Source organism: Buceros rhinoceros, unplaced genomic scaffold, assembly GCF_000710305.1.
Source record: "Buceros rhinoceros silvestris isolate BGI_N320 unplaced genomic scaffold, ASM71030v1 scaffold21096, whole genome shotgun sequence".
Classification (NCBI taxonomy): domain Eukaryota; kingdom Metazoa; phylum Chordata; class Aves; order Bucerotiformes; family Bucerotidae; genus Buceros; species Buceros rhinoceros.
The window spans coordinates 2,343-17,078 of NW_010417199.1; the positions used below are offsets into that span (position 1 = coordinate 2,343).

At 37.9% G+C, this 14,736-nt stretch overlaps 1 protein-coding gene across 2 annotated transcripts; it reads left to right on the top strand.

The window, feature by feature from the left end:
* The first annotated feature begins 3,022 nt into the window (after positions 1 to 3,022).
* Positions 3,023 to 13,883, top strand: SPG20 (spastic paraplegia 20 (Troyer syndrome)). 2 transcript variants are annotated; one of them, XM_010138124.1, is made up of 8 exons: positions 3,023 to 3,874; positions 4,960 to 5,157; positions 6,101 to 6,205; positions 7,982 to 8,111; positions 8,890 to 9,084; positions 10,022 to 10,180; positions 10,260 to 10,350; positions 13,494 to 13,883. In XM_010138124.1, the coding sequence occupies exons 1-8, from the start codon at positions 3,026 to 3,028 to the stop codon at positions 13,678 to 13,680; spliced, it is 1,914 nt and encodes a 637-aa protein (XP_010136426.1). In that variant the 5' UTR covers positions 3,023 to 3,025; the 3' UTR covers positions 13,681 to 13,883. The 2 variants fall into 2 exon arrangements, with proteins under 2 accessions (XP_010136426.1, XP_010136427.1); XM_010138125.1 differs by lacking the exon at positions 6,101 to 6,205.
* The last annotated feature ends 853 nt before the right edge of the window (positions 13,884 to 14,736 follow it).

The following is a 14,736-nucleotide window of genomic DNA, read 5'->3' on the forward strand; positions in this document are numbered from 1 at the left end:
AGGATTTTTCTTGCGTATGATCAGATTGCTACTTAAATGTTCGTTTCAGAGAATATTTCTTCTTGTGTTGTGCAGGAGTGTCCCAGTTGCCTTATTTACTTTATAACATCCATTTACTTTATGACATCATCCTTTCAGGCTGACTTTAATTATCCTGTGTTAAACTTAAAATCTAGTTTGAATTCCTTCCTCCATTTCCAAGTGGCTTGCCACCAAAATGCATAATTTGATGGTAACTATACTGTACATATACTGCAAACTTGGGATGTTACAAACAATCAGAGATGAGTTGCAACACTCCTGGTCTTCTGAATTGCTGACCCAGGCTTTGTATCTCTGCCACACACAGCCACGTGCTTTTGCTGCATATAACACTGATCATGCTGACATCTCCGTTTTCTTACAAACCTTTTCTCCTGTTAATAAAGACTGAGCTTTAGCAAGAACAGGGGTGTTGACAGTAGGATGAGCGTATGGTGAATAGTAAATTAATTCACTGTTAAGTTGACATGTAGCTATGACTTTAGGATTTTACTTAGTGTCTCTTCTTGTTATATGCTAACAGTTACTAACAGAAGAATTATTTGAACGCCTGTGAAGAGTCTTTGCCTTAGCCTACCCCAGCAAAAACATAAACATGGGGCAAAGTCAACTATGGAACTGCAATTGTGTTCACACAGATTAATTGTTTATTTAAAGCCTTAAGAAGGGACTTGTTACACCATTGGATTCACAGGCACTAAAAATGTCAAAACACTCAATATTGCTCATGACGAAATAAACTGTGACATCTGTCTGTCTCAGTCTTCTGAAGATTTTCTGCGTTTCGGAAACCTACAATTTTTAAAGCTGAGCTCATTACTGTTAAATTATTTTTCACCTTTATACCCTTCTTACAAGGAAAAATGGATTTTTCATTAGTAAATACAAGTGTTGAAACAAGATTATGTGGTTTGGGAATCACTAGGTTTTTTTGCTAGCAAATAGTTTGACTATGCATATCTTAAATGGTTAATGTCTAGATGGTGAAATACATGACATGCTTAAGTATATTCTTTCACATAAGGATCCAGTTATCTTCACAACCTTGTTAGAGGCCTTTCCAGTCACTTGCATTAAGATTTCGAGTCTTGGCAGCAAGTGACTGCAGTCAACCAGAAAAATCTCCTCCGGCCCAAGATTTTTGTGCTTCATGATGGGGAATGGGCAGTGAGCCTGGTGGCTTGAGTGACTGCTGATCTGCTCCACAAGGGCTGCCTTCCCAAGCTGTCCATGTCATAACTCCTAGCTGTGCGTCTGTCACCAGACTGAGTCACACAGCTTGTCTTTTGCATGAAACTTGAATCCGTTGCATCATAAAAATACAGGTGCATTCCAGGTGAAGTGGCACTTCTGTCCTGTCACTACAGATGCATCAGTCACATAAGTGCTATCTGCTTTTTGCTCATAAAGGATCCCTCTTTGCCTCTTAAATCTTTTCATGACCTGCACTACTTCAGTTTCTCTGGATAGAGGAAGGATGATTTCCAGTTTTTATATATCTATATATTATATATAGATACATATAAAATACTCTACTGATAGTTAGACTAAAACAGGAAGAGATATTAAATGTAGGTACGATTTCAGAATTTTTCTTCTTTCCTGATTTACTACTTCTTTTCATCGACTGTTTTTATAAAGACTAATCCAAGCTCTTAGCATTTGGTTTATTGGCTTTGGAAAATCAACTTACCTCCCTCTGGGGAAAAGTAAATAATTCACCAGAACATGAGTAAACTTCTGCACACCTTTTCCTGTTCTGGTACAGCTTTCCTGACACGTGGCTCTGCATTGCGTGAGGTCTCACCAGTGCTGTGTACTGTGGCATTAATGCTTCTGTGTGTGTAATGGAAGTATCTTTATTTTTGGATTTTACTTAGCCCATGTTTTCGGTAGCTTCAGTGATTGACAGATGTCTCTAGGCTTTTCTCCTTTCTTCCATCCAGCTTACAGCAGGGAATCATTATTTTTCTTCAAAATTCTCGCTCTCTCATCTTTATACAGTATCCCATTTTTGTTGTCCATGATCATTACTCTCTTCTAAGTATAGTTACTGAATTGATAATGTCTCTCAATACTGTCAGCAAAAATTTCACTGGAATTTTTTATATTGAAAACATTGTCTCAGTTCAGGAGTGAATTGTATTTGCTCCATTTGGCCAAGGCTGAAGACCTGCATTCAGTTAAAATAATGATTTGTACACACTTTAGAGTTCAAATAAACCTACTGAATTCTTATCTGCATTTCAACTATTGAAATAGACATGAGGCAGTTTGAGGAAGATGTTCCAAAATAGACATAGAACCTGCAACTTTGTGGACATATTGGAACTTCAAGTTGTTGTCACCTGGGAAGCAAGGAAGGGAAAACAGTCATAGTTCTCACCTTACAATAAAAAACTATAAAGGAAATAAGTAATTCTCTGATTTTGTTTCTAAAGCACAGCTTTAACTGTTCAGAGTATTTCTTCTGAGTTCTCTGTGTTGAGTTGAAGTTTATAAAGATTTGTTTCAATCTGTTGAGTGCTTTCCCTGAAATTATTCATATCAAAATGTACTGAATTTGCAAGTTCAGCCTTTATTTAAATAGACAAATTAACTGAATTTTTTAATACCTTGCAGATTTTTAAAAAATATTATCAAAAGTAAAGTTAGATTTTTTTTTTTACTCCACTATTTGCTGCTGATCATAATACTTTTTAAGATGGGAAGTTTAATAGCAGACATATCCATATTCTTTTGATGCTCAACTTTTAAGAAATACATGTCTGTGATGTAACTAGATGTGACAGTTTTAAATTCCTTGCTGTCTTGGAATCATGTATGCTAAATCTGAAGGTTAACAGGAGATAACCATAACATATCAGGCACTGTACCAAGCAGCTAGAGAGCTTTCTGCTAATACGTGCAGTATGGTCATCATTAGAAACTTCATTTGGCTTCATCTATGAATACTTACTAATTTTTATTACAATCTGCAGGAATGGAACAACTGCAGGATCCAGTTATGCAAGAAGATGCAAATATTAAAGCTATTAATGAAGAGTACAGGAAAGCCTTTATTTTTGTCAATAAAGGACTGAATACAGATGAACTGGGTCAGAAGGAAGAGGCAAGAAGTTACTATAAACAGGGTCTTGACCACTTACTCCGAGGAGTCAGCATTCCATCACATGGTCCTGCATGTGTAGGGTCCCAGTGGGAGTCTGCCAGGCAAATGCAACAGAAGATGAGGGAGACCCTCCAAAATGTTCAGGCTCGACTTGGCATTTTAGAACAAAACACCCCACCTGTACAATCCAGTCCTGCTGTGATGAATGCCCCTGCTGCAATGGATGCCCCTGCTGGGGTGCCCAAGTTGTATCCATCCATTCCTTCTGAAGAAAAGCCAGAAAGGCCACCTGCCCCTAATTGTCTGTTTGTACCAAGTCAGCCACCTGCAGCAGACGGAAGTGTTGCAGCTGTGAGACAGGAGCAGATTCCAGCTATGAGTCCCTCATCTGCCAAACCTCTTTGTCTGCCAAATGAAGCACCTCCTGCCTATACTCCTCAAGCTACCAATGGACATTTTACTGTGTCTTACGGCACAGACTCTGGGGAGTTTTCTTCTGTAGGTGAGGATTACTACAGCAAGTGTACTCAGCCACCTCCCATTCAAAACCTGGGAGTGGATGCAGATGAGCTGATCCTGATTCCTCAAGGAGTACAGATATTCTTTGTGACTCCTGATGGGCAGGTTAGTGCTCCTTCATATCCTGGATATCTGCGCATTGTGAAGTTCCTGGATACAGATAGTGAGGCGACCCAGAATCGTCCACCTGCATTTCTTCAGGTAACAGGAAAATAATTTTCTCCTTTAATTAAATTTCAAGAACTATCATAAAACTTTAAAAAGCAATCTCCTTAAGTTCTTGCTCTTAGGAGCCTAAATCTGTCTGATAACATGAAGGATGTTAATGGTTTTCTGCAAATAGACACTTTTATGACTTTTTCTGCAAAAATTACTACTGTGTCTTCCCGGGGTGGTTGAGTGGTGACTTTTCTGGTGAATTCTGTTTTCTAAAGGAGCTGATTTAACATGTTTTTTAATTTCATAAAATTAACTTCCCTTCCCTCACATGGAGAAGACGTTCATTCACCTATTGTAAAACAGCGTTGTGCACTATCCGCTTCAGTCCCAGCTAATGATAAGGTGCTGCAGTGAGGACAACTGGTAATTTGGAATTTGGGTGCTTATGTTAATCCAGATTCCAAACTATAAATAAAAAACATGCATTATTTGGATTTTTGTGGTCCGTGCTTGCTTCATGTGGGCATGTTCTGTAACATCTGTTGTGTTTCTGGACTGGTTTCTGGATCTCCTTGTTGCTGCTAAGATTGCCTGTTGAAAATCTCATCAGTGAATAGGAAACTTGGAGGAACAAGGAAGGACTGCTTTCTGGTTTGGGGTCTGTTGGTTCACCTCCACCTGTGTTAGCAGTCTTCAACAGTCAGCCAGTGACAGCCGTATGTTCTCTTTATCCTGTCACATAAACCTGTCCTGAGATCCACAGGAAGTTACAGGCACTCTGAATCCTGAGTTGCTGGACAATGCTTTTCTTCTGCTTCTACACCTGGGCCTCAAGACTAGACCTCCGTTAAGAGGCTACCAGCTTGAATTACAAGCCTGTGAAAATGAGTATTTTCCCTGTATTAGACTGTCAGAACTAATCAGAAATGGTATTTCCACAGCCATATGGGGGGTTTGGGTACAGGGTTTTTCTTTTCCTCTTTTTTTTTTTTTTAATGGCATAAGGCTTTTTTATTATTCTTGCTAAACTTTTTGGAAGATCAAGTTTGTGGTGCTTGTCATTACATTTTGCCTGCCTTTCTTTTTAAAAGGATCCTTTAATTCCTTTATGCACCTACCTTTTCTAGGTTTGTGACTGGTTATATCCCCTAATGTGTAACCAGTCTCCTGTTCTCTGCTGCAATACCGGAGTCTACATGTTCCCTGACACAATGTCCCAGATACCAGGGTCCTATGTGGGAGTAGTGCTGTCTTCAGAACTTCCAGCAGCTGACCGAGACCTGTTTGAGGATCTCTTAAAACAGATGTCTGACCTTCGAATCCAGGTAAATTTCTGGGATGCATGCTTTAAGCCAGTGAGGAGAGGTGTAAATGATTAGTATGTTCTCCCACTTACAGATAGTTGTGTAAAACTGCGAAGTTCTGTGTCTTGCTTGGTAAGCTCACCATTGAGAAATAGGTTAAGTTGCCAAGATGAAGCAACTTAGCAATGAAACCATAGGCCCTCTGAGATGGGAGAACAGAAATTTAAAAATACTAAATTGTAAGCGCAGAGAGGAATTGGAGACAATTTTGTATATTTTCTCTATTTTTCCAGATGGTAACATAGGACCCAAAATGAAATTTTGAGTTCAGGAGAAAGCACTTTTTTTCCTCTCCATGCATACACTCTCTATGTAGTGTGCCTAAATGTGTTTACAGTTCAAAAATGTTAAGCTGCTTCAGACAAGACTTGTGAAAATAGTGTGTACCTCAAAAATGTGCCTTCAAATCGGATCTTAGATAAATCTAGTCCCTTATTGCAGTAAGATACTGAGAGAGAAAACAAAAAAAGCGTAGTCTAACAAAGGTTCAGTGAGATACAGTGACTGGAACCAAGGTGAAAAATTTACTGTAAGAGCACTAGAGCATCATTTCAGGGAGAATGGTAATCTGTGACTACTTAAAACCTCATAGCAAGAATGTATTTTCATGAAGGATAGAATCTTGTTGAATCACCAAGATTTGAATGCAGTTTGCAGCATGCCATCTGGGTGGAGTTCTGTAACGGTATGAAACCTGCTTTACTCAGCAGGGAATTTCACTAGTGCAGGAGGTCACTACTTAAAAGGGAAAGTACTACAGAATTATGTCATATTTCAGTGCAGGACTTACTGGATAAAATTTTGTCATTTTTCCTGTGTAGAAGTAGTTCAGATTTGATATCTCATTAGTTCCTTATTGTCCTAAAATTCCATATTTTTAATGTTCCCTGATACGATGTCACAGGTGCCAGGATCCCATGAGAGAGTAGGGTTATCTTCACAGCTCCCAGCAACTGAGAGAGCGCATTTTGAAGATAAATTTAAACAGATGTCTGGCCACAAAGTCCAGGTAAATTCCAGGACAGTGATTCCAAAATTTTATTACATTAAAAAAAAAAAAAAGTCTCTGAATTACATGTTAGAACTGCTGAGATTCCAGATGTGATTGACAGCAGCAATATATGCTGTGGCCTGTGTTTTGTTTTTTTTTTAAGTTGGGTTTTTTTTTAAGAGCTGATACTGCAGGCTACAACACTTTGGAAGTCAACAAATTTCTGGAGTTTTAAAAACTGTGGCATTGCACAATGCTTCAGAGCCTGGTCTGATGGCCATTTAATGTTTGTGTGTTACATAGTGCTCATGAGGATCTAATTAACAACTATATTTAATGTAGTTACAGTATTGAGTCACCTGTCTTATTAGAAGACCCATTTCTGCTCCTTAGTCCTTAGAAGTCTTGATGACTGTTTTTCTACATAGTGACCCAAACTGTGGTGTAACTAAGTTATATCTGGAACATAGTTTGGGTGGTGTTTGTTTTTTTTTTTTTGTGTGTGTGTTTTTTAATCTACAGCTGTGTATGAGGGTTATTTCTCCTGCCTAGACCCTAGAGGGTTTCGATCATATGCTAAAGACACTTCTTGAACGTGAAATTTCACACTGCTGTCAAGCAGTTGTTGATGATACAGCACATCAGTGATACATTCTTAACTTTCTGGGTAGCAACCTTGGAAGTCTTAATGTGCTCTTCTGTTAATGTTGGGTTTGTTTTGTTTTACTGCAACAGTTACCTTTGTGCAATACCCTGCTTTTATTTCCAGTAAATATTTCAGAGGGATCTAAGTATTTAATGTAATATCAAATATTACTCTGTATTGTGTATTCTATTCTGTTCATAGATTTAACCTATCAATGCTTTAATCTGGACTATCCTGTATTAAAAAAAGGAGTTTTCTTTCTGTCCGTCATTAACTAGCAGTGTTTTCAATCATTGAAGTGTTTTGTTGGGGTTTTTTTCTTTTACATTGAAAAAGTCCTAAAAATAAAGCCTTAATAAAAACCTAAATCTATTACATTTTTTTTTGCTTTCTGTCATTAAAGTGTAATTATACATTTTCTGTGAACTGTTCAATGTGATGTTACACTTTTTAATAACACTAACCAGACTCTGCTGGTGGTTGCTACAATTGAATGATTAACATCTCCAGAAACTCTGGTGCTTGACACGAAATCACACAGAACCTATCCACCCAGCTTTAAATGGGAAGCAGTCTCATGCATAGCTTGATGTGTTCCTTGGCTGTGCCAGTCTGCAAAAGCATCAACAGCACATAGAATGAACTCTCTCCTTTATTTTTGAATTCAGGAGGAAAGGATGAGGAGCAAAACAATCAGAATAGCTGCATTCTCGTAGTGCAGCTGGATTTTCTGACCAAAGACTGCAGTCCCCATACTGAATAATAACAGAGTTGACTTCCCTCTGAGAAGATAAAAATGATAGATGGACAAGTCTCTTACCTTTTTTGCTAGTTAACTTGTACTTTAAATTTTTCCTGCTTAGCTACCTGACCATATGGCCATGTTGGCAAGCAAACCTTTCCCTTGTAACTGGATGAAGAAAGCGTATGGAAAATGCTGAGCTATCTGATAAGCTTTATTGAATGAATAGCATTTCTGTGCAAAAGTAATTGAATCACAAATTTCCCTTCAGCTTCTGGACGCTTACCAAGGAATACACAACATTAGTATTATTTGATAATGCACCTGTGTGATCTAAAACATCTAAAAGAGAAATACTGGTGATACATTGCAAAGTATTCTCAAGATGTTTACTTTCACTTGTTAGCCTGCAGAAGCCTCTGGTGATGCAGTTAACTTGCCTCAGACTGTACATATCCAACCACAACCTGAAGGAGCAGACAATCAAAAAGAGTTGCCAGAATGGAGTGAGAAAGTCGCCCATGGAATCTTGACAGGTACTGTTGTAATAAGAGGACTGTGTTCAATATAAACCCTTCTGAGTAACGTTTAAACAGTACTTTCACCTAAATGCTTGTGTGCTGGTAGAAGCCGAGTGGTCAGAAGTAGTGGGTCACCAGTTCCAGTTGTGACCATCTAAAAGATACTTTGATGAGCTTTATAAAAACAATGCAGAATTTAAATCCATCACCAACAGCCTTGCTCACTGCTCCTCATTTGACTATACACTAGGATATCACTTCCTCTGACTTAAACCACTGTGACGAAGCAATTGTATACCTGCATGAGCAGTGTAAGTGTAAGGCAGGCATCTATTGTGATTTGTGCAGATAATCTGCAGATAACGTATTATTTTTTTTCCTCTGAGAATCTTTGGAATATACTAGTGACCACCAGCTGATTGTAATAAATATGAATCTGCTAGGAGGGCTAGTGGGTTGGGTTGTTTTCAGAATGTTAACAGCATTGAGATGTGCAGTTCTATCACTTCTGGCCCAGCTGGGGCTATTAAAAAACTGAGTAGCTGTATTCGGCTGACAACTGGATGAGGGCTGGCTGTATTAAACTTCAATAAAGTGAACTGAAAAAGTGTGGGTGGTGTAGGAGCAGAAATCACTGCAGGATTTCACACTGGCCTATTCAGGGAAGAATATAATTACAGACTGTATTCAGGAATGTTTCTCAAGTCAGTGTTGCAGAGTCAGAGGAGGGAAAGTTGTAGGAATCATAGCGTATAAAATTGTACATTCTAAGAAAAACAATTTTGCCTTGAAGGTGCATCTTGGGTAAGCTGGGGCCTAGTAAAAGGAGCAGAATACACTGGTAAAGCTATTCACAAAGGAGCTTCTAAACTACGAGAACACATTCAACCAGAAGAAAAACCCCTGGAAGTCAACCCAACTATAGCAAAGGGACTTCATGTAGCAAAACAGGCTACTGGAGGAGCTGTGAAAGTTAGCCAATTCTTAGGTAAAAATTTCCATCTCATAATATATTTTTGCTTTAAATAATCAGTATTGTGTGAAATGAGAGCTGGTTTCTCTAGGCAATGAGGAGGGATTGACCTGATGAAATTCAGAGATCAATAGTTTGTGCCTACTTATGAACTGCGAGAGACAAGCTTTAGACTAATATTTATTATATGGCCTTGAGGCATCTTTTTCTTTCCTTAAAGAATAGTCTGTACAGTCTTAAGTTTTCTAACCTTTAGACAGTTAATTCCAAACTTTCTTCTGAAGTTGATAACCCTGTATTTTAAAAGTTTTACTGTCCCTGGTTACTAACATATTGTACCACTGGACAATGTGTGTGCGCACGTTTTTAAATACGCACTACCTAGACTACGTATAAACTTGCAGGTAAACATGGCTTGGTGTTCAGAGGTGCTTGGTAACACTAGCAGCTCTCAGTAACTTCACTCTTATTTATTTGCATTATTGTTTATATTTAGTGTCTAGTGACTCTTGAAAAGAAATTGTGCTGGATGTTATAAAATACTTTGAAGAGCTGGAATGATTGTAAAAAAGACTTCTCTAGAAGACAAGTCAGGAAAGAAACACAGCTTGTTCCCTATCTGCTGGTTGGGAATAACAAAGCAATAGAAGCAGTTTCTTGAAATTTGAGTGTGAGACATGTTATGTATTTCTTTTAAAGTGCTGCTTAGCAATGAGACTAACCTTACGTGTTTCTTACGAATTGGAGCTGTGCAGAATCTGAAAAATAATATTGCTTCTGTATCAGTTGGGTACTTAACGTGGATTGAAATCTGTATTTCGAATAAGCACATTTAAATAAAAGCAAAACTTAAGACTTCAGTAAAGCTTACTTGGAATTAGGAGTAAGGACTTTCAAAGAAAGATGTTCTATGTTCTTACCAAATAATCTGCATACTGTCATTTTATGGTAGTTGAGGGAGTGTGTTCTATAGCAAGCTGTGTCGGAAGGGAGCTGGCTCCACACGTGAAGAAGCATGGCAGCAAATTAGTTCCAGAATCCCTTAAGAAAGATAAAGATGGCAAATCTACTTTTGATGGTGCTCTGGTGGTAGCAGCAAGTGGAGTTCAAGGTAATAAAAATTCTCTATTTGTTTTTTAATTTCCTGATTCTCAATGCTATTAACTCAGATAAGCTGTTCATTTTTACAGGGTTTTCAACAGTGTGGCAAGGTTTAGAAAGTGCAGCAAAGTGCATTGCTAAAAGTGTTTCAACTGAGACTGTAAAAACTGTCAAATACAAGTAAGTTATGTATTTATTGGTTTAATCTTCTACAGCATATTGTCATTGTGTTTGAGTACTGGCAAAAAAAAAGCTTATGGAAGAAAGTGCAGGGAAGCTAACTGAAGTGCCTACTTCACTCTAATTATGCAGTACATGATAAGCTGCTAAATGTACAGTAATGAGCATCCCCTGTAAATGAAAAGATGGAATGAGTAAATGATTGTGGCAAATAATTTTTTAGCTGTCTTCTAGAAATATTACAGCTTCAGGCTACGTTACAAATAATGTTCAGATTTATATCTTTGCTGTACAGTATAATGTCATTTTTAAAAATACTACTGGTTTAAACCTTTCAGCTCTGATCCTGAATTTATATAAACTTAAGCTATATTTAAGAAAAATGGAAGAACTTCATCTATCAGCAGGTCTGACTAAAGCAATGAGGTACAAAAAAGAAAATTGTGCAGCAATAATAGGATAGCCTCAACTTGCAAAACACAGATGCTCTTAGGAAAAGATAATAGAGGATAGTAACGTTTGAGATTAAGATGATGTTACTAAGACGATGGAAAGACCAAAGCTGACTGCGTGTGCTGAAAAATGCTGTGGAGAATAAGGGAATATATTGAAATAACTGCAGAACGTATGAAATGCACCTCCCAAAAGTGCAATAGATATAATAGAAAGTGAAAAGTAAGCAAAAGCATGTAGGTTAAATGGAGTCAGTGGTAAGCGTAGCAAAGGAGGTGTTAAAAAGGGTTCCTGAAAGTGCCTAGAGGCTACTAGCCAAAGGTAACAAGGTAAACATCAGCATACAGTATTAAATGGATTGGCATTCAGGGTTGAGTTGTGATGTGTTTCAAATAGGAGGCTGGATAGTGCAGTTCTAGTCAGGGGTGCTTTATTGCTAATGTTTGTTTTCTGTTGGAGTGTCAGGAGGTCTTGTACTGGTACTTGTTTCACATAAATTCACATTAATGTTTTTGTTTTAGATATAAAAATAGGAAATACGGAGATCAGCAATCAACAGCTGCTAAGAGTGAAAACCAATAAGTAATTAAATGTTGCAATTAATTACAATAGAATTGAAAATATTTGATACATGATCTTTAAAATCTATCTGTAGAAATGTATTAAAGTTTTGCATATATCTTTCGGAAGCTGTTTTTTGCTTCAGTTGCAAAGATTTCTGCATTCATAATACTTCAGTGAATGAACTAAGTTCCACTTACAGGAAACAAAGCTAATGAAGCGTTATCACAGTGTCTCTAAATCAACAAAAATCTCAGCTAAAACTTAGCTGCAATACCTTTGTGGTTGGAATTACGAAGAGATGTGCATGTAGATCAGAATTGAGGGAAAACGTAGCTTCAGAAATATCTCTGGCAAAGGCCCATGCTACTACCTCGGTGGGTTTTACAGCTATTCAAATAAATGCAGTATGTACATCTGCCCAACCTTTTTCTTTAAAAAGAAAAAAGTTACAAATGATGCAATCGAGACAGGCAAACTGAAAAATCAGTTATCAAATATTAAGAAATTGTTCATCTAACTGTATTGGATAAGCTACAGTCTTAATTTAAATGAGGTTTCTTATTTTACTGATGGTTATGATTTTCCTGAGCTGAAAATAACTAATCAAATTGACAAATAACTGTACTTTTGCTGTGAGATAATTCTGTGATCTGCAAATCTGATGGTGGTGATTCACGGCTGTTGCTCTATCAGAGATTTGAAAATGAGACAAAAAGAGCACTAATTTTTTTTTAATCCTTTTACTTTTTACATTTTTTTAAATGTTTTTACTTGGTTCCATTGTGGGTTCCAACCATTATGCTGTGGCTGTGGTACTGATAATGTGATAGATTTTAGGAATCTTTGATACTCTGTGCTTCCCTCTGGCCTTATTTTGAGATCCTCAAAGAATCTCTGGTCATCAGAAGCACAAGAGGAAAAAAAAGTAACTCTGCTCTCTGCTGGGATTCTGATGCCAGAAATACTTCCCTTTGGCCTGGTTTGCCTGATGGCAGCTCTCTGGGGAAACGTCTGGCTGCCCGGAACAGTTGGAGTTACTGCTCTCGCAATACTCTTGTCCTCCTTCAGCATGCTCTCTCTGCAGGTGTAGATTACTCATCAGTATGAGACTGCTGACTCGTTCCACAGCCCAATGGAGAGTCCAGAAGTGTTCTCTTAGTAATTTGCATCGTATCCTCAAGATAGCTTTGTTGAGCCTTTTGGGGTTTTGTATGACTTTTCCCCCGCTCTATCCACCTCCTTCCCCTTTGCCACTGTACTGATTCCAGGTTACTTACGTAAGTTTTCACTGCACCATGGAATCTTTTTGTAAGGACCATACTACCTCCAGCATAGGAGCAAAGCTGTGTCAGCAATTCTCTACCCAGCAGACCTGTCAGACTGTCTGGGTTGATTTGCTTGAGCACAGCAGTGCGCTACCTCAGCCAGTCCACTTTCGGGACTTTGGACTAACATGTCAATGCGTTGCCGTTATACCAGACACAGTGTCATATTACGTCATGTAGACACCAGCAGAGGTGATACAGAACAAGTACTGTCCCAGCAGTGTTCTGGCAGTGGTGGTATCACCTGAGATAAAAATATGCCTAAGGTGTTTCTGGTCCCTTTTTCTGTTACAGGTGAGAAGGCAGGAGTCTGTTTGCCTGCCTTCCTCCTCAGTGCTGCCACCCAGTACAGACTGAGAAAGTTTAGCAACTGCAAGGCTCTAGCTGCGAGGACTTACATGGAGATATAGAGGGTATTGGGAATTTTACCTAAGAACTTAGGTGAAAAAGTACTTGGGGCTATTGCAAACAACTTCCCCACACACCATAAGAACCTCCACTGCTTATGGTTCTTTAGATAGGCCTTCTGCTCTTCAAAAGTGTAGAGGAAGGAGAGAGAAAGACTGGTAGGTTTTTTGAGAGAAAAGGGCAAAATCATATTGTATCTTTAAAGAGTACTCTGTCTGATAGAGGAGCAGCCTTTACTCAAACCGCTTGGTAATTTCTAATTTTATTCATTAGATGTTTGGGCTGTCTGCGTATTATTCTTAATGTAATGCTTATACTTTTGCTTTCAAAAGAATTTCAGTGAAGATTAAAATTCTCAGTATACAAATCTACAAAACTGCTATCTTTCTTAAGGTATGGAGAGGATGCTGGCCATGCTACAGACAACGCTATGAATTCTGCAATCAATGTTGGTGTGACAGCATTTAATATTGACAGTATTGGTATCAAAGCTGTTGTAAAGAGAACTGCAAAGGAAACTGGCCATGCTGTGTTAGATGAATATAAAGTACTGGATGATGAGAAGAAGGATAAAAAATGAAAGCAATGAAATATCTCTCGAAGCCTTACACAGAGAAGAAACCTCCTATTCAGAAGTAACTGCATTGCTAATCTGCAATTTAACACAAATCACACTGTCCTTCTCAAGCAACTGTTGCTTAATTTGACATGAAAATGTAGAAGTAGGGAGGGCATTTGTAGAAAGAAAAATGAAAGTTGTCTTAACTCCCCATTCTTTAGTGAATAAGGGTTTTAAACAACTGGATCAGGGCTTTAGCCTCCTGGAAGGATATGAGTTTGCAGTTAAACTTGCTTCTATGAGCACTTTTTCAAAATATTATATGGATAATATAATAGATTAATATAGAAATACTACTGTGAATATTTTTGTAATACTTTATATTTGTAAAGAAGGTGGTGATACATAACACATAGGATTACTAGTTTTGTTTAACCTTAGGAGTTAGTTTTACTAAATCAGCCTTGCCTACTTGCACTGCTAAAATAAGCGTTGTGTTTCATTGTTTTGTAGAGAGTTTCCCTTTTCAGGTAATCTTATCCAAAGCTTATGTTAGAAGAAATGAAAGCTGAACCTCAGGTAACTAGGTATTTATTCTCTTTAAAACTCCATCCAGCATTTAAGCAAACCAAAGATAACAAGCATTTCTTCTAAAAGAGGTATTTACCACTCTCGAAAAATGTATTCTCCAGTTGACTCCATAAGGCATATACAAAGACTCTTTGAAATTGAGATTTTTATGTACAGAGGACAAGTATGTTTTTGCATAAATTATTTTTCTGTAAAAACATTCTATGAAGGACACTAGGAACTTCCATGCATTCTGTGCTTTTCAGCCAGTCCAGAAAGATTCAAGAGTACGTATCATGGCCTCCTAATGGAAGACATTATGTATTTGCTTCAATAAGTAGTTCTAACAGTCAGCACCTTTATTCCATTAAATTAATCGTTGCACAAGGTATGTCTTAAGGGTATGAAGGTGAGCCTTTTTAATGAGTAGAGGTGTGTGGTATGGAATAGACACTCCTGTGTAGGTTTTTCATCCCGTTCCTAGTGCAGTGTGAAATAACGTCGTGT

Coding starts and splice junctions, on each gene's coding strand:
- SPG20 (XM_010138124.1), top strand. CDS start 3,026: ATGGAACAACTGCAGGATCCAGTTATGCAAGAAGATGCAAATATTAAA. Junction 6,206..7,981: donor TGTCTGGCCACAAAGTCCAG/GTAAATTCCAGG, acceptor TTCACTTGTTAG/CCTGCAGAAGCCTCTGGTGA. Junction 9,085..10,021: donor GAAAGTTAGCCAATTCTTAG/GTAAAAATTTCC, acceptor ATTTTATGGTAG/TTGAGGGAGTGTGTTCTATA.